The sequence below is a fragment of the Dromaius novaehollandiae genome, chromosome 6, assembly GCF_036370855.1.
Source record: "Dromaius novaehollandiae isolate bDroNov1 chromosome 6, bDroNov1.hap1, whole genome shotgun sequence".
In the NCBI taxonomy this organism is placed as follows: Eukaryota; Metazoa; Chordata; class Aves; order Casuariiformes; family Dromaiidae; genus Dromaius; species Dromaius novaehollandiae.
The window spans coordinates 33,855,003-33,878,307 of NC_088103.1; the positions used below are offsets into that span (position 1 = coordinate 33,855,003).

General features: G+C 45.9%; 1 protein-coding gene across 3 annotated transcripts in view; it reads left to right on the plus strand.

Moving 5' to 3' along the window:
* The first annotated feature begins 2,511 nt into the window (after positions 1-2,511).
* Positions 2,512-23,305, plus strand: part of WBP1L (WW domain binding protein 1 like) — a 60,896-nt gene continuing 40,102 nt past the window's right edge. Inside the window, exons 1-2 of one of the 3 annotated variants that reach the window (XM_026110363.2) lie at positions 2,546-2,656; positions 20,734-20,999. In XM_026110363.2, the coding sequence (XP_025966148.1) occupies positions 20,985-20,999 (15 nt within the window). In that variant the 5' untranslated portion in view covers positions 2,546-2,656; positions 20,734-20,984. Of the gene's footprint in view, positions 2,657-16,716; positions 16,755-20,733; positions 21,000-23,305 lie in introns of those variants that run through there. The other 2 variants (XM_026110361.2, XM_064514170.1) reach the window with 2 other exon arrangements.

A 23,305-nucleotide genomic window follows, 5' to 3' on the forward strand; every position in this document is an offset into this window, starting at 1 on the left:
TGGCTGAAATGTCAGTGCTCCAGCATGTTTACAGTCCCCTTTAAAATAATAAGGAGACCAAAGATGTCTTGTTGGGCTGCAGCAGGGCCCAGAGATGGGCGGTGGGAACCTGCGAGCCTGTGGGTCTCCTCTGATGAATCAGCAGCCCCAGCAGGTAGACCTGGTTCATCCCTCCTTCTCCAAATGCTGGTGGAGGTTGATTAACCTGGCTCCCTACGGAAAGAGGAGCGAGCAGCGTGCCTGCGTACTGGGTTAACTCCTGCAGGCCCACACTGCTGACACTCAGCGAGCTGCTTCAGCAGGGGAAGGTGTGTCTCACCTATTGTCCTGACCGAAAAACCCCAGTGGTAGGAGATAAGCCACTAAGTTCATTTTTTTCTTGGGGGAGCTTTTCTTAACACGTTACCTGAGCATCTGATAAACCTCATTGGGCCAATTGCCTGTGGAGCTGTCTGACACGCAAGGGACGGCAGTGTAGAAAGCCTGCGTTACTGCCCAAGAAACATGAGACACTTCCTCCAAGCTGCGAATTAAACTTGAGCCTCCTGCACCCCCGCTTCCTCTCACTGCTCAGGGACAAGCCCAGGCGACCGACTGCTGTGGCTGGGACACACGGTGCCAAGAATGCCGGGCTGGTGGCAGAACTTCTTCTCAACGCCTCGCACTCCTCCCTGGATGCCCCCCTGGAGCAGCCACTGCTCCCTGCCGCAGTTTTCTTCCAGGGGTTTTTTTCCAGCAGCCTTCGTCCCTGCTGTCTGTTGTGTCCAGCACACACAGATTTGTGAGGATAAGAGAATATTAGCCAAGCGATGGCTGGGTTCAAACCTAAGCACCATGTAGCTTCTGGAGCACATTGCTGGAAGCTGCCTTGCAGGACCAAGACATTTGCTGCCACGCTTCTTGCTAAAAGCACCTTTTACTGCCTATTCCTAACATTTTCTTCTCCAGGAAGGCTCTGTGTTTGCTCAGTGCACAGAGAAAGCACTTGATTAATGAACCTGAGGGAAAATAGCTGGCCTTAGGCCTTGTGCGGCACTTTCTGAACCGGCCCTTTGACACAGACCCAAACTCCACCACAGCACAGCATTTCTTCCCAAGGCTGAACGTATGCTCTCACTCTCCAAGGGAAAAAGAAGTGGAGGAAGACTGTGCATACTGCTCCCATACTGGTCTGCTTTGGCTAGGGTGTTCAGCCCAGATGATGCTCAGGCTGTGCTAGTCTGTGCTGCTCCGCGGTTGCATGAGCCTGGCTGATATTAAGCCTTGAGCGTGAACAAAGCTCTTCCATCGCAGCTGGCAGGGCGTAAGCCCAAGGAGCCCCAGGCAGGCCAGGTCCTGGAGGATGTGGCATTTCTCCACCTCATTGGAGAAGGCTTCATCCAGACCCATAGTCCGAGATACAGCCGCTGACATCCCGTCCATCCCAGCGGGCTCTAGCTCGGCTGAGGAGAGCGACGTAGAGGAGGACAAAGTCTCCTAGGCGTGTGCCACCACTGCCGCTTCCCCTCTCCCGGCAGTGCCAGTTCACAAGTCCTGACGTGGCGAGTCCTGGCGCAACGTCCTGGCACGGTACCACGGCAAAGATGCACAGACTTTGTGTTTTGCTTCCCTGTTATCAGCGAGCTGAACAAACACTCCCGCCGCAGGGAATGACATGCTCCTTTGTATTTTTACCCAGACAAGAGTGCGCTCAAGTCCTGGGTGAATCAGCAGCCAGAAACACGGAGTCTTTGGAGTTTTGCCTCAACAAAGCAACAAACATACAAAATCCCAAACTGCTCAAGTGTGGAAGTGCGGCTGGACAGCCTCCCGCACCCAAGCACCCAAAGCACAACCAAAACAGAAGCACCCACGCAAAACAGCGGGCAGGAACTGTCCAGCCCAGGTGGGAGCAGCCACGCGCCCGGAAGCACTGCCTGTCCCGCGGCCATCTGGGGACACGGTTATGTTTACTGTCGAGCCTCTGCCTTGGCAGGTGCTGGCAGAAGGATGGGACAGGCCTGGCACAAATAAACGCCTTCACTGCAGGGTGTTTGGAGTCCACCCTGATGCTTCTGCAGCCGTTTTAACCCCCTCTCCACAAAGGTCTCCTGGTGCACCCCAGATCTGGATGGGGAGCTTGGATTTGGGGCTCTTTGTGGGCATTGTAGAAGAAGCCAAGCTCAGATTAAGGCAGACTGGGAGCTTTGATGCACTCCCCATAAAACCTTCCCCAGTTCCCACCCGGGGATGGCAGGGGCTGAACGGACCGGCAGGGCCAAGGGGCACCCCAGCGCCTCCACCAACACCCCCTTCCCAGCCACTTCCGCCACACACAAGATGGCAACACCTCCCCCCCCCAGCCTTCCTCCCCAGCGCTCCACACTCAATATGGCAGCTCCCAGGGCGCAGCCCCCGCCCCTCCCGGTGCTGCCCTGAGCGATAGCGAGACGAGCCAATAGTCGGCCGAGAGGCGCGCCGTCCGCCCAATGGGTAGGCGGCGTGGGCGGGGCGGGGCGCGGGGTGCCCCCTCGGCTCCCGTCCCGGGCCGCAGTCGGGCTGGGGAGGCGGGGAGCGGGGGGTGGGGGGGATGGCGAGGAGGCTCCGCGCCGCCATGGCCTTGCTGCTCTTCCAGGCCCTGCCCGAGGGGCTGCCCGCCAGCGTGGAGCCCGCCCAGGTAGGGGCTGCCCCAGGGGGGCCGGCTGGGGGGCGCCGGGCTGGGGAGCCGGTGCCCCTGCGGTGGGGAGGCGGCCCGTCTGGGGCGCGCAGGCCTGGAGACTGGGCGTGCGGTGCCTGCGCCCTCAGGGGGCTGTTTGTGGGGCTGGCCATGTGGTGCCTGCGCCTCTGGGGGGCTGGTCAGGGGGTGCCTGTGCCTTCGTGGGGGGCTGGGGGGCTGTTTGTGGGGCTGGGAGCTGGATATGGGGTGTCTGTGCCTCTGGGGGGGTTGTTTGTGGGGCTGGGCATGGCGTGTCTGTGCCTCTGGGGGGTGTTTGTGGGGCTGGGGACTGGGCATTGGGTACCTGTGCCCCCTGGGGGGGGAGGGTTGTGGGGCTGGGGGCTGGACATGGGGTGTACGTGCTCTCTGGGAGGGCCTTGGGGGGCAGGGCTATGGGCATGGGGTTCCTGTGCCCTTTAGGGGGAGCGTTTGTGGTGCCAGGGGCTGGGCAGGGGGTACCTGTGCCTCCTGTGGCAGGGAGGTAGTTTTGGGGGGTCATGCAAGGGTATGGCAGGGGCTGGAGCACATAAGGAGCTGAGCATGGGGTGCCCTTGTTTCTTGGGGCTGGGGGAAGAGGCTTTTGGAGGGGTTACCCAGGTTTTAATGAAGCTGGATGGGGTGCAGAGACCTGGTGTGGGTGCCTGTGTGTCTTGGGGGGTGCTTTGGGCTAAGGGTGAAGGTGGCCGTTGCAGGGCATGGGAGAGGGGCGTTTCATGCAGCATGACTAGAGACAGGGAAAAGATGGCTACAGAAAGGGCACAAGATCTGAGAGTTGGTGGGTGTGGGTGGAAGTGCGTGTGTCCTTCACGGGTGGCAACAGAGAAGAAGGTGGCTTGTGAGGGGCTGCGGAAGGTTTGGGATGGGGTGAAGGGTGGTCATGGCGCAGCTGGCCAAGGGGCTTGTGTTGGTAAGGAAATGGGATTTGCCCAGTGTTGGGGCAGCTGATCATGCCCTTGGTGGATGCTTGAGGTGCACAGGCCAGAAAGAAGGTATGCTGGCTGTTTTGTGGCATGAGCTATGGTGGGGAGGCCCACTGTAGGCCTCTGGGTTGGGGGAAGGAAGCGGGAGCATGTTTCTGTTGGGTTGGGGTTAGGCCTGTGTCTGTAGATTCTGACCACCCCTTTACTGTCTGCTTCATACCTGGAAAGGGTTTTAACAAGGTTAATTCTCTCTCCTTCATCTCTTTACTGCATTTCCTGGCTATGCTGCCCATGTGCTCTGTTCAGATCTCCAGCATTGCTCTTAGGTCCCCCATATGTAGAAGCCCGTAAACCTTTCCCCCTGTGCTCAGTGTCATCCTTAGAGAACTGTACTAGGCCAAATAACCTGGACACGAACTGGAACTTATGGTTCATGGAGTCATGATATCTTTTTCACCTTATGTAGAACATAAATCAAATACAATGACTTCTGATTTGATGCGGTGTATCACATGGGAGGTAGAAATCGTATTTTGAATTTGTTGAAGGTCTAAGCCGGTGAGATGCGGATCTGCGACTGTAGGCCGTAGGTGCTGTGGGCTCCACAGTGCTTAATGTCACAGGGGTGTGTGTTTGGAGCCTCTCTTCTGGAAGAGGTCCCTTAAAATACCTCCCAGTGCTTCTGGAGTGCAAAGAGATGGGGAGCCTGGATGTGTCTGTGACTAGTATCATCCCAAATCTCCTTCAGTTGCGCAGAGGCTAGGTGTTTGTCATTGCTGCCCCAGAGAGCCAGGTGCAGGATAGTACTAATGGAAGTACTAATTTTTGCTCTATTTCATCTGGGAGATGAGGTATGTAAACTAGGCATATATAAGCCCGTCTCACGTCCGTGCCGCGCTCTAGTTGTTGTGGTACTCCAGCTGCGAGCAGTGGTCAGGTGGTAGGATAATCTGTACAAAAGCTGTGAAAGTCTTCAACCATGTATGTGCTAATAAAAATACCACACCTGCTTTGAAGACCAAAAGATCCTCCTTGTCCCGTACAGCTTGTTGTACGTTAGGCACGGAGCAGGTAGAGGAGAGGAATAGGAAGTGGTAAAAGAGGAAAGGAGAAGGAAGGAGGACATGTAAGCAATAATAGAACTAGATTGCTTGTGGGATAGTTGTGTACATGGCTTGTGGATATCCTCTTCAGTCAGTGCACCAGAAATAGTCCTAAAAAAATAAGTCTTGAGTGGTACGATGTATGAGGGTGGGGAAGAGGAGCCTTGGTGGCATATGTTTTCTTTAGAGCACCTAGATATGGTTGCATCTTTTACTCATTTTCTTTTCATAGTTTATCCATATAAAGCTCAGGCCGCTTATTTTAGCTTTTAATGTAGACTCTGTCTGTCAAAAGGCTGGTATTATCTCGCTGTGTACTACAGATTGACAGCTACCCACTCAAAAATGATAGTGGTAATGTAGGATCTTGAAAATGAGCATGTAACAAAACTTTGTCTGCTCTTGTGTTGCCTTAGACTGTGATTGTGTCAGATCTGGTGGGCTTGTAGGGCAGCGCTGCGATGGGGCAGCGCTGGACTTGGAAGATCTCTACAGCAATGGTTCCTGCATTTTCAGCTGAACCTCTGACAGCATTTGGCTCTTGTCCCCTCTAGATCCTTGCTGCCCTCACTGCTTCCCATGGCTGCTGCCTACTTCCATCCGTGCTTCAGACATTTGCTCTGCCCTGCTTGCCCTGGCTGTCAGGGAGAGCTTATAGTTCAGGGTCCACGCCTCACCTCTCAAAATTGGCCCGTAGAGCAGGTGGTCTAAGGTTGGGAGGTGCTGCAGGAAATGTGTCCTCTAAATAATTCAGGAGGTGGAGCTGTACTGCCTAGCCGCACTGAACAAACATTCCCGAGAACATGCTGTACTGTGCAGGAGGGTCTGATTTTTCAGGTTAAAATAAGTCCAGGCTGCCTAGGATCTTAAAAGGCCTTTCTTTTAATTAAGATTTTTTTTTAGGGTGGCGGGTGGAGGAGAGGGAAGATAATTAGCTCAGCACCATCCAGAGTCCACGTTGTTTAACTGTCTCCTGTCTGTTCTTTGCAATTTCCCTTGTAGTCAGAGCACAAAGCTCTGTTAACAGGAGATGAAACATTTATCAGCAATTTAAGGGCAGGAATGTTGTGATTATGTAAAACATTAAAATCAGGGTAAACACCACAGGAAAAAGAAATCTAGCTATGTTCAGTTATGACTGTACTCATATGACCTTAACTGTGTACCTTAACTGTACTCTCTCCTGTCAGTTTGAGGGCAAGCGAAATGGGGAAATAAGAAACACATATGTTTAAAAATGAGCTTGATCAAATTTTTAACCACAAATTTTATACATAAATCATAATTCTACTATAGTATGTCTCTCCAGGGCAGAGTAAAGGTTATTTGACTATGTTAACTGTCTGTCTGCTTCCCACGGCATGTAGCTTAATTAGCACATAATATTCTCAACAGTTGTTTTCTTTAAAAACAAGAGCTTTAAGTGAAGGTTAACAATGCAACAAGTCTGAGGAATCTGTGTTTCTCTAATAAGGTGGTTTTGAGCCAAAACCTGACAGAAGCATGCTTTTCTTAAAAACCCATTTCATCCCAAATTAAAGACTTTGCTTGAAGTCCTGGGACTTGAGGGATGATTCATCGTGTGTGACAGAGGACGGATCCTTGCTTTAAGGAAGAGCTCAGTGTGACTGTTGCTGCGGCTAACACCCCCGTAAGACAGTGTTTCTGGTCAAGGCTGCAGTCTAGCTCTGGCCACGGCTCCAGTTGCACAATATGGAGATGCCACGCGTCAACCAAGAGTTTGGCTGCATTTGGGCCTCTTGAGAAGATCACTTCAGGTGGTGGCCTGTTTGTGAACCGCAAGACCTTAATTACCCAGCATGAGAGAGGGTTATCTCCTCATCTGTAAATTTAAGACTATGTTTGTTGATTAAGCTTTAGTTAGTTGGTTGCAACTGCACTCCCATGTCTGCTGGGTCCTTCAGGAGGAGAGCTGCTTATATAACTGTAAGATATATTTTGTCTGCCATGATATCTTTGTCTGGGACTCTTGGTTTTTGGCTTGCTGATTTCTACAGTTTTGGCAGGAGGCAGCAGAGATCAAAGTACGTCCTGTACTTGCTCAGAACAGGAACCTCTAAATAGCTCTGCAGGTTGGATTAAGGACTCCTCGTACTGTGACAATTATACCACCGTGAAGTCCAGTGTCTCCTCTGTGTAGCATACTTTCCCACTGATAAAAAGTCTTGCATTTGTGACTTTCCCTCACAATAACATACAGGGCTGTAAGGATTTCTGCTTGCACCACTGCAGCTGTGCAGCAGATGGAAAGCCTGCTCAGAAAGTGTCAGATGCATCCTGGGTAGGAGCATGGCGATTCTCTTCGGGGTAGTAGAAGCAACTCTGTAACTAGGATCTGTAAATGCCCTTCTGAGAATTTCCCCTCACCCTCCAAATATTAATTGCCCCCAAACCTAACATTACCTTAAGAATAAACTTGGTCAGCTTTTGTAGTTTGTAGTCCGGTGGAGGGGGGAACTTGCAAGGCTTCGTCTGCCAGCATTATTTAGATATGGTTGAGGATTTTTTTGCCATCCTCCCGACCTCACAAGCCAACCCGGGTCAGTCCAGGTCGGCCTTGTCTGGTTAGCAGCAGCATCCAGCAGGTGGCATTCCCCCCCCAGCCGTCCTAAAGCCGCAGCTCCGCTGGATGCTGCTACTGGGTAGCAGAGATCCTGCCCAGGGCAGTGATTCCCTCATTGTCCCTTTTGGTGAGACAGAGGGTTGGATGTGGTCAGTGTTCAGCCACATTTCAACAACAGATGGCAATTTGGCCCTGGCTAAAATGCCCATCGACCCTTAGCTCTGATTCTTAGGAGTGCTGCTCTCCTGAGCATCTTCAGGTCGTCACTTTTGTTCTGCTGGTGAAGGTGGGAACTGTGCTCTTTTAGGTAGCTCTGTCGGCCTGTATCGAACCAATGTTATGTTGAGGTTGACCCTTGTCTGCCTTTCTCTGGTATTTGAAAGCCATTAACGTAGGTAATATGTTGTCTGTCTTTGTATTCTGAAAATACATGGACATCCTCTGTGGTAACGAGCGCACTCTCGTTTGGTTTTTATTTTGTTTCTTTAAGTCATTTTGGAAAGGCCGGGAGGTTGAATAGCCATTAGGTCATGGCAAAAAGCTAGTAATGGTCTGATCTTCTGGCCTAGCTCTCCCTGCTGCTTTGTCTGTGCTGTGCTCTTTGGTTGTGGCCATGCCTGTGCAAATCTGTCCTTGTCAAGCATGTTCTGGAGGTTTAGTAACGCAGAGCCGCATGTGACCTTTTGTTCTGTCTCACGCCAATATGCGTGTTTGGTACTGGGGTTTGTGATGTACCTCTCGTCTGAGCTGCTCTGATAACTGTTTTACAGGCTACAAGGTAAGAATTTGCCCTTTCTGGTCGGTTACATAACAATCTTCTTCACTTAGTAATGCATTTAACTGGTGACTTTATGGCTGTACATGTTCTTCTCTTGCATACGTTTGCATGGGTTCCTGGTCATGAATCCAGGCCAAATAGGTGAACTGCTCCTGCCAGAGCTGCACTGCTGTCTTTGCAACATGAAGGAAAGTATGCAGCACGTCAGAGACATCTCAAAAGCAGTCTTTGAGTCAGGGAGGGTGACAGTCTCAGAAGGGCCATTAATCACGGCAGAGCAGAGTTGCTCGTTGCATGCTGCAGGGCAACCTGATTACCAGGTTTTGATCTGGGCTTCCGAATTGGAAGAAAGCGAGCGCACAGTGCAGGACAGTACCCCAGTATGGCTTCATGGAGAGATGCTGATGGAGTACAGGTCCCTCCTGCTCCCCGTGTGGTTATAAAACCTGTAGATAACAAACTTGGTTTTGAGATGCCAACAGCGAGTGCTGTGGCAATGGAGCTCTGAGAGTCAAAACCTAGCGCGACTGAGCCTGGGAGCAGTGCATATAACAACCATGCCTGAAATAACAGCTGGCATGGAGAGAACAGGCTTGCCAAGCAGGAATTGCATGCCTATACCTTGACAAGGAGCGGCTGGTATGGTTGCATCTTTCATGTTTTTTTTCATGATTTTGCAGATAGAGTTTGACTGTAGATGAAGGCACAAGGTGCTGTAGAGACCTGCCATTTATCTACTTACACAAGGAGGAACTGCATTTTTCTCTAATGACATGATCATTGGTGGGATCACTGCCCCTACTATTATTTTTAGATGACCCCTGTAGTCTCTGCAGTGGCTTGTGAAGCTGTCATGGAGCACTTGGCAGGAGAGGGCTTGCCGGGTGCAAAATGAGGTAACACGTGCAGCTGACCAAACCATTGGATGCCAATGTGGCCAGTGCCACCTGGCATGCTGTGTCCTGAACAACACCTGCAAAGAGAGAGGAGGGACAACTTGTGTTGCTGCTGGTTTGCAGGCCTCCTCCACAGAGCCAGTAACTTCATCTGTCATCACCTGATCTGAGACTAAACTAGCAAGAGAAAAAAGGACATCTTATGTGCCCATATCCTTTCAATGATGGTGATGTGCGTAAATATGCACTGCTGTTTCCTGTCGCTTAACTTCCTCCTTGTGCCCTGGGTTTGTAAGAGAAATCTTCTGCAGAAGATTTAAATGCAGTTTCCTGACTCTTCCTTCTTCGCAAGCACTTTTACGTCAGCACATTGTACAGCAAACTCAATTATTGACAGCGTGCTGACAGCTTGCTGGAAAGTGACAGCTTGAGCATGCAAGAAATCATCAGTGTGTTGGGGGACAAAATTTTTTGCCATTAAAATACAATCTTTGCCATTTAAGATAGTGTTGCCCTCTTGCTGATAACAGGTTGCAGAGGTGTATGTGGGTATGCTCTTACAGTTCTTACAAGCCTATGGTCTTGGGTATAGGGATATGGGAGAACAGGAACATCTGTCCACTCAAGTTCATGAAGCGGCCATGGATCCTGAGCTGCAGTGTGTTGCAGGCTTTGGGTTGTTACGGTGCGAAGGAGACTTCACAGGCATTTGTTACCTAAGGGGGAGGCTGTAAGTTGGCGGCCAAAATGAGAAGCAATTTTTCAGACATGTCTTCCTCCAGATCTTGGTTCTGCTCCCTTTCCCTTCAGTTGTGCTCAATGAACGGCATGACCAGTTTCTCACGCTTGTCCTTGTCCCGTTCCAAGTCCTCTCCTCCATCTTGCTCACAGGTTTTGGTTGGCACCTGATGTCCTGCAGCAGCTCATCTGAGCCCTTTCCTTTCCTCATGGGGGTTTAAGGCATAAGGACCGTGGTTGGAATCCTTAGGGCTCACAGAGGAAAGCATTTATGTGAAGAAATGAAAGATCCACTAGTAATATTAAATTAAAATCCCTCTTTTTCCTCTTTTATCTTCTGCATTACTATGAGGCAAAAGTTTGCTACTTCTCGCGGTGATATGGTTTTATTTCATCTCAAGTTCTGGTCTGCATAAGACAGTGATAGAAATTTGTGAGGCAGCAAGGCAACTCAAGAGCAGAGGTCTCTTTAGGAGGAGGGATCTGTGAGGTATCATGATCAAAGCAGAAACTAATTGCATCTTGGATCCATTTTAGGCAAAGGGAGCCTGTCAAGGTACTCGTTTGCCAAAAGTCCTGGAGCGGGGCAGAGAGTGATTTTTACACAGGAAAACAGTGAATTCTGTTGATGCCAAGAAGACGGTTTGCAGAAGGAGGTGAGCTTTATGCAGTTATCAGTGTGTGTACATTTCCCCATTAATAATTTTGAACCTGCTGGCCACTTTGAACCAAATTTGACAAAGAGAGGGAGGCCTCAAAGATGTGTAAGACTTCAACAGTTCGTGAAAGCAGGTAGACAGAGAGAGATCCTAAAAAATAGAAAAAGCTTCACCGACTAAAAAGCTACAATTGGGAGCTTATTAAGCACTAGGAAATTTGTAAGACAGTCATTGACTGGCTTGATATATGCCCTAGCTTCTGTAAAAGCTTCAGTTGGAGCTCACAGTTTCCTAGCCTGCAAAGTCAATCCACCTTGTGGAACAAATTGATAGGAGGTCAGCTTTACAGAGCTCCAGTGGTTGCAGAACTTACTTTTATTTTTCTTTTTTTGTGTCCTGCTGGCTGAACAGCAAATTGAAGGGGGAAAGGCTGATAAGCTGTAGAGACAGCTATGAAGAGTGTGTTTTGCCGGGAATCTCACCAGCCATCTTGAGCTTTCCTTGCACAAAAGGTGTGGAGCATTGCCTGTTGGAAGCTGGGAGGAAAATCAAACGTTAATGGCATGCCAGCAGACGTCGCAGAGGCTTTTTAATGAGCAGAACTGATTCACACTTTTCTCTCATGTCCTAGCACAGACGGTGTGTTGCAGACAGATATGATCAGAAGGTCAAGTACTGTTGTCCATAAGAGACTTTTGTTTTAATTATTTTTTTTTTACCTAGTATGGAACTGGAGCTTATAATCAAGATAGTTGAGGATAACGCTGTCATTCAAACAATGGTGTAATTGTGACAGCCGTGCCAGAAGCCTGACATTGAAAGAGTGCAAAATATGCAGAAATATTCCTCTTTGCCAAGCTTTGTATTCCTGATTGTTTGTTATAAGTTTTTATTTGTTAATGCTGCGTCAGTAGCTGCACGTTTAAAATTTCTTCCCCACATCCTCTTTAAATCTCAAGTGGTGGATGATGGCCAACAAGAAGCCACAGAAAGTGCATTTCTCCTGTCTCCAGCAGGAGCTCGAGCCGTTCCATTGCATCAAGTGCTCCCAGTGACAGTAACTGTACTGGTTGTGGGCTAAAAAACAGGCCTGTGGAGCTGGCAGCGTGCTGCGAAAGCATCTTTTAAAGCTGTCTGGCTGAACTGGACAGGAATTGGGACTGACTGGTGTAGAATGAAAGGGTTAAATGCTGGCTGGGGTCAGTCTCGGCCAGGGGAAGGGCTGGAAGTGGTGGTGGGCTTCCTGCCAGCAATAGTAGTAAAGGTGGGACAAAATCTTGGAAGAATACAATATATCTTCAAGGCCAATATTTAGGCTGGCTGACTTGATCTCATCCTAAATATCAATTTCTGTAATCATATCACCAAAATTACTAAAAATATTCCTCCCCCCACTTCTTGGGGAGAGGGAAGTCTTTTATTCAGGTAGTCTCAAAGACCTTTACTGTGTGCTTGGAAGGCATTTAATAGAGCTACCTGAATGTGAGTGAAGGTCATGACTCATGTCTGGGTCTCTTGTGTGATGAATTCCTGCTTTTGTTACTGGTTGTCTCATCTGTTAGTTTGCAGACCGCTTTTCAAACAGTGAATGCTGAAGAGGAGGAGGAGGAGGAGGGTTGAGTGTGTATTGTGTTGTCTTCAGATTACCTTGTCATTTTGACTTCTGTCTTTTTAAAAGAAGCAAACTTCACAAACAGCTTTCATTGACTCTTCAGTCTGCTGTGATCTGAAGTCTAGATGAAACAGGCTTGCAGACATCTGTCATTGCTGATTGTCTCCGCTTACTGACACTTAGCACTTTGGCTCAGACAAAGCCAATCTTAAATTGCAGCATCAAAAATAACAGTTAGCTCTTAATTTATCTCTCTCTTCTTTTTAGCTGTATTGTTTTTTCTTTGTCTGATTATTCTGTTTTTCTCCTACCCATCTCATTAGGATTTTTTTGCATCTCATGTACTTGATTATTAAATATTATCCTCGTGTTTGCAGCTCATTATTTTATTGAGTTTCTTGCTTTTCTGCTCTGTCCTTGTATCCATGTCCTTCCCGGGTCTTGCCAGAGTATGTGATCACACTAAATCACCAGATAGCAGTTAGGCTGTGGAAGCAAGAGTTGGGAGTTTTATTCTCCATTGGCCCACCCAGTGCCCCTAGGCCTGTCCCTGGACTGCACAGTCTGAGTTTCATCCTTGCCTTAAATGATGAATTCAAATAACCAGAAAAGTCTGGAATGATTTTTTCTTCATGTGATTGTTTTCCCTTCCGAAAACTGTAGGCTATTCTCTCTGGTTGGACTAACTGAACAAGAGGCCCTTCTTTATTTTCAGCATGCTGCATATTTATTGAGAAGTACGGTGCCAGGAAAACTTTGGATTATGAGACCAGACAAATCTGTTGTTGCCTTGTTTCACCTTTGCTGGCGCAACTCCAGGCTGATATGAAGTGTAAGGGCTTGCTGGATTGCCTGCGTGGACAAAGCCCAGACAAAACTCCTGTATTCACAACCTACTGCAGAGCAGATAAACTTCTGAGGACAGAAAGAGTGGCACTGATGATTTCTTGTGTGTCTCATATAATATAGTAGAATATATCAAAAATTCTTCTTGCTGTGATCCTGCTCCTAAAGATTTTAGAGATAGGACCCAAGGGATTAAATGCCTTCAAGTGTGTCCTGATAAAACAGGACTATATTTGTTTATGTAAGCAATTAATATTTTGGCTTTGGCTTGAGAACGTAATGATCTGCAGGGGAAGGAAAAGAGCACTAGACGAGATGTTCAAACTGCATCTGTGAAACTGCCTGCCTACCTTAGGGTCATCTGAAGGCTGAGTGAATTGTCAGTGCTGATGTAGCCATTACTATGCAGGTAATACACAGAAAGGTAATTTTACAAATCCTGAAACTGTAAGTTTTAGTGGCAATTTACAAGTGGGGATAGACTCTTAAATGTATTTATCTGCATTCTTGCTACAAGAGCTCTTTTTATCGCCAGCTCTCCTCTTGCACGGGCCCTGCCTGCCAACAGTTCTGCAGGCACGTTCTTTCAGTACACGGTGCAAGGTAAAACTTGTTTATGTTTTCAACTAATGTCTTTAATTAAAGAAATAGGCTTTAAAAATATTGCTCTTATCATGTTCAATCCACTAACTTTTTCATTTACAGCTCTCAAGCTGCTTTTGTCTTTGTCAGCTTTCTCCCCGCCTTGACAGCAGGCGTCTTGCATGTTCCAGGCTGTGGAGAGCTCTTGAGAGTGAAGTGCCTTGATACTATACCTAGCCCTAAAGAGTAGTGGGAAGGTGGAAGATGGAAAAAACAGACCTTAAAGGAAGTCTTTTGGTTTTAGTTGTTGGTATTTTTTTTGAGGGCAAATTTTAAAATATTATCAAAAATAAAGAATGATTTTTTTAATTTTATTTTATTAAAGCCACAGTGTGCTCTCGAGTCCTTTGTTCAGCATGCTGGTGCTTTTTGCAAGAACTCTTCAATTCTGATCCTAGCTTATACCACATGTCATTGAACAAGCAACTTTAGATTTCTCATCTTAATGTTGTCATTTTAGATGATGAGCATGCTATGAGCTCTTCTCTTTGTATCAAAATACTGGTAGTTGAGTGATACCTTGTGTATAAGTGTTAAGTAATTTCTCTCCTCGGTTGGAGGCCTAGCCAAGAGTCTTCAGGTCTGAATTATTAATTGTTAACTGAGAAACTTCTGTTTTTCTTCTGTAAGGTTTCGGTCCACGAGTACTATGGTCAAACTGTATCTAATTATTGAGATAGTTTCATTGTTCTTGGCTCCTGCTGTGCTTGAGTGGGGACTACTCTATCAGCATGTGAAGACACATGAGGATCAAGCTTTTGGGCACCTCATGAATTGCATGTGCTGTTTACTGCGCAGAAAATGAATATTCCAAGTGAAAGCTTGTCCTTCTTCTCAACTCTTGGTTAACTGCTTCTGTAGTGAAGTTAGAAAGTTGAATTTCTTGTATCATATTCTCCCTTGGAGGCAACAGAATGCAGAGATGCAGACTTGGGACTCAACCAGCAGGTTGAGTGAGCAGAGCTGCAAAACGAGAGCGAGCTTGCTGAATCCAAACATAATATCCGAAAAGGGAGTACAGAACTTGGACCGGCAGCGCAAGCTATTTTGTTAGCTGCGTTTTAGCTTGAAAAAGCCTCAAATGCATAGAACAGAGAAGTCTGTTTTCTAGACATTCATACCACATACCGAAATCTTCGGACGGCTGGGAACCACAAAAACCTACCTTTTATTTATATATTTTTATATATTTATATATTTTTATATATATATAAAATCCACATATATATGGAGAGTGAAGGGGAGCAGGAGCCTAGAGCAGCTTGCCAGCAGGTCTGCCCACAGCAGGATGGTGCTGTGCTGGGCAGGCAGGGTGGTTTCCAAGTGCCCCCGAGACGCAGACGTCAGCACCCAAGCTTGCCTTGCTTTCTTTGGCAGTGGGCAGTTGGACTGCCCAGCAACCCAGCTGCTGGGAAGGCTCAGATGTCTCATTAGTTTCAGTTCTTTAGAGGATGGGATGTTTTTTGTAATACCCAACCTTCTGCAAAGGGTAAGAAGAAGCTCTGATACGTTGAAAAAGGTTGTTTTATGTTTGCACACTGAAAAGATATCCTCCATTTCCAAACAAGCTTCTCTTGCTGTTTCACCTTGTATCTTTCATTCAGGTGATGGAATGAACCGGCCAGTTTGACTTTCTAGGTCTTTAGTGCTAACTGGTCTCAGTCCTGGGTGCTTGGGCTTTCTGTACAGCAGAAGCCTTTCAGGTAACCCTGCTGTCCTTCAGAAAAGAGACTGAACAGAGCACTTCTGCCTGGGTGGTGGGTGTTCATACTTGCATTCATCGCTGTCATTACTATGAGAGCTTGTGCTGTCTGTGTCAATAACACCTTTGATCCACTTATTTAAATTAGATAGTGGGTGTCCTGCAGAAGTGATCTCTGCAATAGGTGTGAAGTGCCTTGCAAGGTTACGCTGCCACATGATGGTTAGTAAAAGTTTATAAAACCAAGCTTTAGACTGTGAATAGTTTTCCAAGCACAGTTCTCTGTGTTGTAGTCTGCAGCAAGCATGATTTACTTGCATCTGACTGACCTTGTGTAGACTTGTGCCCATGCAAGTAGCAGATGAAATCAAGTGATCTGAGCACTAATCTGCAAGTCACAAACAGTAGGCAATTATTTAGTGAGAATGCACCACAAGCCTCTTGCTGCAGCATTTTCATTGAAAAGGTCACTTCCGTGAGCTTGTGAGCAGCTGAATTTAATGTTCTTTCTCAGCAAGGCAGGCCACACTGGAGAGCGCATGATTATAATAAATACAACTTTGTTCTCAGCTGAAAAATTCATCTGAAATAAATTTTTCCAGCCCTTCCAAGAAATGCTTCTAGTAAGATAAATAAAAGCAATTCTTGCTGATTTTGCATTCATTCAGCAGGAATGTTAGTGGGAGTAGGGTGCCTCCACTTAAGTCACTCATCACAGTGCCTTCTGGGCTCTATCAACTTGTATATTCAATAGCTGGCTACGACTAGCATTTGCAAATTGAGTTGCTCGCAAACCACTTAAAACCAAGTTCATTGTTTCCTATTTGCTTTGAATCCTGGTTACCACTTTGAGTGAAATTGTTCTTAACAGCAAGTACAGAGAGTTCAGTTAGGCCCTCAGTTTGGCTGAGCTTTAAGCAATGCTTTGATAGGTGCATCTGTTTTTAGGGACGTGCATGTATTCATACGAGCTTCTGTGGCTTTTCTGGTTGGCACTGCTGCGTAGGCAAAGTAGACTTGTTTGCTTCTGTGTTCTGTTTTGCAACACTGGAAATACAGAAAAAAGTCTCTGCCTAAACACAGAAAGAAAAGCTTACGGGATTTTTTTTTTTCTGAACTTCTAAGCAAGTACTTAAGCAGAAAATCCCCTCTTTTGCTTTCATCTTTCAGAAGACTGAGCAGAGTGTGCAATGCTCTGACTTCCCAGATTCTTTTACTTTTTTGACCAAGTATAGCAAAGGGGCTGTACTAGCTGGTCACGGTCCTGCCGACAATGAGAGTTGAGTCTTTGTGTCGTTTCTTTGGGTCTGTGAGCAAGTTTAGTTACTTTTCAGGTTTCGGAGGAGCTGTACTGGGTGACCATCGAGTGTCTTTGCCCTTTCCCTGTAGAGATACCAGATAAGCGGTTCCCGTCTTCTCTGCTCCTAGGCCGGACTGGAAACTGCCATGACCTTGGGTTTGGGAACCTCCTGGTGTTATCGTACAGCTGCTCATTGCTGCAAGGTCGTTGTTTTGCAGGGCTCTGCTGCGGAAGCTGTGAGGCTGCAAGGGAGGAAAGACTTGTACGGCAACGTCAATGGTAAATGAAAGATAACACAGCCATTCTAGCCTTTTGATGAATTTGGCCGGCCCTGCGCTCTTCTGCTTGGCATGATGAACCCCGTGTAAGCTGCGGCACCTAGCATCTTGTCTTGTTTCCTTTCTTCCTTTTCTTTTTGGTGAGGGACAGGTGCAGAGGCCTTTCTAAAGGAAAGAAGAGCTTGGTTTCTGGCAGAGAGAAAGTGGAGGGAGCTCAGTGAAATCTGACCACTCAGACTTCATTAAATGAAAGTGAAGGAGAGGAGGGGTAGAAACTCATTTCTACTTGCATTCATGGTCTGTGCGGTAGATATTCATCTCTCAAAAACTTGATATCTCTTCAAGCCACTGTGGATTTCCACTGATGTTGGAGAATGATCAAAGGGAAAATATGCTCTTTGTCATCAGACTATCAGTTAGCACCTTATGGTCGCGTTCCATATTGATCAGGAGCAGATTTCATCAGCGCTTAGATGATGACCGTCTGCCTTTTTTTTTCTCACGGTATTCTTTCCTCTCCTTGCTGGTTGTCTTTGTTCTTCCCGCCACATTCCTTTTCCTGCAAGTCTTTGTGTTCGCTTTATTTTATCTGTTGCGATGATCAGGAATTGCATGCTTGGTACTTGCTAATGAAGCTGCTTTGGCAGTGAGAGCACCAGGGAAGCTCATTTAAACAAAGTGGTGCTTTAGGATGTCTCTAGGCATCCTGACCCTATGTGCAGACATGGTTTTTTTCGTAAGGTTGTCTTGAACTGTAGAGTTAGAAAATCGGTCCTAAAATGAAAAGATACGTTCTACAAAATGTGAATTTCGCATGGGCTGTGTAAGCTTGTAGTTTGTGTTAGGTCTGGTCTTTGGAAAATATGCAGCATCGTCATCCAGGAAGTTACAGTGCAAGAAACATGGGGAACTTCTGAAAGTCACATTAATGGTGTCCCCTTGGAGAATTGCCTCAGAAATCCTGACCTCGGCATTACTGCCACGTGCTTTATACGAGGCTCGCAAAGGAGGTCGCTTGGGCAGTTGCCAGATTCTCTAGGTTACATACATTAGCACAGCGCTGTGACCTGCAGCAGGAATAATGCCGTGCTTCCCAGAAGACTGCCCAGAGACTCGTCCCCTGCGCGTGGCGTGTGTGATGCTGCTCTGATCTACAAAGCACTCCTTGTTTTGCTCCCTGTTGCGTTTCATATGGTCAAGTCGCCTAAACCTTTCACTAGTAGTCCATGTAGTTGATTTTTGGGGGGGGCTAGAGTTGGGGTGCTCTTTGGCACCTCTCATCCTTGCCAAGCCCCTGTCCAGGGCCAATGTGTCAGGTTTTAGACTGACCTGGATGCCGAGTTCCCTATCCCCATCTACCAAAGGTTTCCTGCGAGAGATGTTAATGTTACTCTCCTGTTTATCATCCCTGACAACAGTTGTTATTTAAATGTTGCTCAAGATTTGCAACGTGATCTTGGGATGGCTGCTAATTCCTTCAGATCCATGTTTTGTTTCAGAATTTCTGATTCCATTTTCTGTGACTAAGTTCAGTTGTGTGGATTAGGGTTTACTGCTGTAGGTACGTCATTCTGCCTTTGAAGCTGCTTGCTCACGCTTTCCCGGGCGAGCTCCGGCAGACACGTTTAGCAACAACAGAGATCCTATCTTTCTCGAAAGCTGCAAAGGGGTTAATCAGAAGGGTGTTTATGAAACCAGGTCACTTCCTAGACCCTTAAAAGCTTTTACTGTGATCTGTGATGCTTTTGGAAGACTTGTCACCTGTTTTTGTAATTTACATTGCATTTTTTCTTTTCTTTCTTGAAATTGTTTTAATATGACCTTTGATAGGTGACTCTTCTCAGCGAGTTCCATGCTGTGTGTTTCTTGGACACAAGCTGGAGAAAGTGACTGTCTTCACGTGGATGACTTAAGATTTTTGGCTGGTATGTTTGGGGAACAAGCACAGGACATCTGAAGTACTTATGTAGCTTAAAAGCAAATCTAAGAAAAGGACTAACACCCCCAGGCAGGCAGATAGGTGTTCATACAGATGCTTTTTCTGGAGAGCCTTTTTGTAGTAGCGGTCACAGTTGCAGTTGAGTTTACTTATGTGTGCAGTGAAAGGGACTGATGACTATTCAGGGCAGAAATATTTTTCACAAGGGAGATTAAAGGCATTGCTGCTGGTCAGGAAATTTCTTTGTGTGGAGGCTCTCGGTCGAAATGGAGCACCTGCGCATATGTAGTACTTCTTTTAAAATGTTAAACAGCCTCAGCCCTCTGATGGAAATTGTTAATTGTGCTTTTGGCTTTATCTGCCTATCTGGCAGATGTACCATTGTGAAATTTTCACAACCTAATAAAATATTACAGGATGCTTCACTTCAAGAGGAAACTTCATTGCGGCTTTCAGCTCATGCCTCTTTGAAACCAGGTGAGAACTTGTGCTTGCCTCATCAGGACTTACACCTACCTCCACTGGCATAGCACCAGGATATTGATGCAAGGTCCATGGATTACAAAAAGTCTCAATAATTCTGGTAGGGGAGATGTTAGATGCCAGGCTCTGCATATTTGGTATGATGCAGTTGATGCATAGATTATGAAAATCTTAGTTTTCAATGTATTGACTCAAAGTGGAGTAATTTCTGCATTTGAATTCAACTTGTGTCTTGATTTTTAGCACATTTCTAAAGGTGTAAGGTGTCTAAAGGTTTTGGACTTGCTGTATTTACCCAAGTCTAGTAGCAGATGCTGAGCTTTGTGAGCTGTGACTTATGGTACGAAGCTTGTAACATAAGGATCTTCCAAAAACTCGTAGGAAACATCTGGTGACCATTCTTTATATTTTGCTGCTTGTTGGAATTGCACAAATCTAGAATCTTTTGTTTCTGAAGATTTTATTTGTCTAATATCTTCTCCCCAGGAAGTATCATCTCTTGGGATTTAAGTATTTGCTAATGCAAATCTCTGCGATCAAAGGATTGTTAAAGAACTATTAAGTGTCACATCATTAGGTCACCAGTTCAAATCTAGTCCAAAGGGGTAATGGATATTTTATATTCCTAACAGCTTTCATCGAGATTTACAGTTAGTTGCTTTAACTACAGCCAGAGTGTTTGTTATTCAGAGAATTATGAATTTATGTGAAAAATAAAGCCTAGAAGCAGATTTTTCCATAGGAAAAATGCCCGTTTGACTTCTTTTAATATCTGTATGTGGTTGTCAGTGTCTGCAGTGCTTTAGAAGCAGTAAAAGTAGTGTCTTCTCTGAAGACTGTGAGATCTGCTAGGTATGATGTAATGCAGAAAGATGACCCTGCTGAGTGGTGAAATGCATCCATTAGTTGAGTCTGGGTTTTTTTGGTGTGCTTTTCTGTGACTTTTAAATTGCAGGAGCCCTTAAAGCAAGTAAGGGAAGAGAGAGGCTTTGAAGAGAAAAGAGTGAGATTTTGATATCACAAATGCAGGGAGAGCATTTCAGATGGTAACAGAACGCTTCTGGATAAAGTACTTTTAAACCTCTTCCAGGTAGCAGCTCTTCTGTAGAATGCTTCTGGTTAGGGTTTGGTTTTGTTTGGTTTGTTTCTTCCAGCATTCATGTCAAAATCTTTGTTTAAGGCTTCGCTTCTCAATCTCACCTCTGATTCCAGGTTTGTGGTCAAGAAGCGTGGACTTCAGTTTAGAGCAAAATCTAGTACCTATGACTACAAAGTTAGTCCCTGTAGTTTAACTCATTGGACTGTACGTTCCCCAGTGTGTAGAGAGCTTGAAGTAGTTCTGTTCGGATATACAGGCTTTCACGCTTTTTGCAGTGAAGGTCCTTGTTGGTTCATTATTCTGAAGCTGGGAAGTTCTTGCAATCTCTTTGAGGTATGTTGGGATATAGAAAGTTTTGTGAATTTGGCTTGACCTCTTGCGTGCTGGGATCTGCTTGCAACCATGTCTTGTTTCCCACCTTTCCTGAATGTTTCCTGAACACTCTCTGGCTTGTTTCAGGGACCAGATTGGCAGCTTATCAGGAATCAATAGCTGGAGTCCTTCAGGAAGGAAGCTGAAGATGCTGAAGTATGAATACGGGTGTCCTGATTGTTAGAGTCTGTTAGCAGAGACCTCAAGATATGAAGAAGAGAGATGTTGAAGCCGGTACAAGCGTGCTCTTTCTTTGTGTTCCCGACTTGAAAAATTAGGATCTGAGCTGGCTTCCCAATCCCAAAAGTTGTTGCATAGTTTCCCATGCACCTAGGGCCATGGGGAAATCATTGGTGAGTTTTGTCTGCATTTTCAAGTACAAAAAGTATTTATGGGGTGTGGAGACAGGAAAAAAACATGTTTTATGGTATAAAAAAATACTGCTTGTAGAACTTGAGTTGTCACTGTGGCATTTTGTGCCTGGGATTCCAATGTTGTATGTCTTACAAATATGTGTGTATTACTGCAAGGAGTGGGGAGGGAGCTGTCAGTCTTCAGTCACATGGAGTTCTGATTTTCTGGCACTTTGGGAGAAATTTCTGAGAGCATTAATTTTCATTCCTGATGCCACTTGCTGCTACCACTTCCCTGGTTATCTCAGAGACTGTTGGCATTATATTTATCACTTCCTATGTAGAATATTGTGTTATAATCGAATATGTCAGAAGCATTGAGCTTATTTTTGCCTTTTTTAATGGTGATTTGTTTTATAAAGGCAGCATTAAGGTTCTGGCTTAACAAAGGAATATTGCTAAACAACTTCTGTCTGGATTTTAAGTCTCTGTTTTCTGGCTTGTAGCTGTGATTTCAGCCAAAAACTCTGTGTGGCTGGAAACCTTCATAAATTATCATCCGTCTTTGTGCTGGAGACTAAAAGGGGAGAGTTACTGAAATGCAAAGGAAACCTCATTTTTTGGAAAAGCTGAGTCATGGCAAGATTGAGAAGTTGGAAGGGAAAATTGAAATCTGGTATTTATTTACTGTCGTTAACAATGAAATCCTCCATGTTTAGATTGAGGTATGCTTTCAGTCTCCTTGCTATCCTGAAGGAGTGAAAAAGAACATAATAATCTTAATGTGTTCAGTCTTTGGCCTAGGACAGGGGTGAGTTGCCACATTTTTCTCTGATAATTCACTGGAGATTGGAGATCTGGTCGACACGGTTGTCATCAACAGTTGTTAGCTTGCACAAATAGGATGACTTGATCCATATTAATTTTCCCTCATTATGGAGAAATCAAAATATCTTGAGGTGTCTAATTCTGAAACTTGTCATATCTTACTTAAAAGTAACAAAATTCAGATCTAAGTTAATACATATACAAACATTAATATACTGAACTAGCATTAAAAACATGTAAAGTCTTTTGCATAGTGTAAAATAACAGAAGTTATCTATAAGAGTTAATGACTCTGCCTCTGATATGGTAAATTCTATTCTTATTCTGCTGATAGAAAATCAAAGAACAGAAAATTGTGACTTTGCCAAATGTGAAGTCCATTGCAATTTGAGAATGGACCACAAGTCATTTTGAGTCCTGATTCTGTGCTTACATAAAGAACAGAATTTGTCTTACAAAAAAAAGAAAGCGTTATGTGTCTTTTGCAAATAGGTGAAATAGATTGCAGAAGAACCTAACTGTGAACAGGAAGTAACCATAAATTTAGGTGTGCAGGCATCAAGCATGGCTGAACTAGACTGCAATTAATAAAGATAGACCTCCTCCTCTTTGCTTTTCTGGCTTTAAGTAGGACCAGAGAGCACCTTCTCTGGTTAGGGCTGAAGAGGCTTTTTAAACCCCTTTGGTGTGCGTGCTGTGTATTAATAGAAGTTTTGGTGCCACATGTTCATAACGCAGTCTGTTGGCCATGTGAAGCGAAGCTGCAAGTTGTTGCTGGCCCGTGGCCACTGCTTTCCCACCCCTGGTGTCAAAGAAGTGTTTAGGTATTAGTAAGATTTGGTGCTGGTCAAACAGAACATGCGCATTTCAAGGTGTCCCAGTGTGGCTTTCTGTCAGGCTGCCAGACTTGCTTTCCTGAGCCGTTCCAGGCAATGAAGGACCTTTTGAGATTGCATTGATCAAGATAGAGTGGGTGTGTTCCTCATTCAAGGGGAAAAATGAGGTCAGTGGGAATGAATGCTGTGCTGCAGCTCAGACTGGAAAAGATATTTCTTGGTGTCCTGGGAAGAATATGTCTCTGATTTGTACTTTGGGGTATTTAGTCTAACACGGCAATCTTAATGTTACATGGCAGGTGACATTCTTTTCTCCCTTGCGGGGCTGCCCTATATGTTCAGGTGAAGGCCAGTTTGTACCTCGTCCTCTGCTTCTTCCTCTGGCAGAGATGTCCTTCTCTCGTCCAGGCGTACACATGCTTCAGCCTTGCCTGCCGCCTCCTCCAGCCAGGAGGGGCTGCTCAGATTTCCCTTCCAAGTTGCTCCTTGTAGACGGGGCAGGACGTCCCAGCCTTCAGGAAGCTGGGTGCCTGGTTTTGAGTCACCTCCCCAAGCTTTCTGGATGAGACAGTAGAACAGGAGCTGTTTGGATAGCAGGCTTCCTCAGGAGCTGTTGCTGTGGTGGGAACAAGGGCAGCCGGG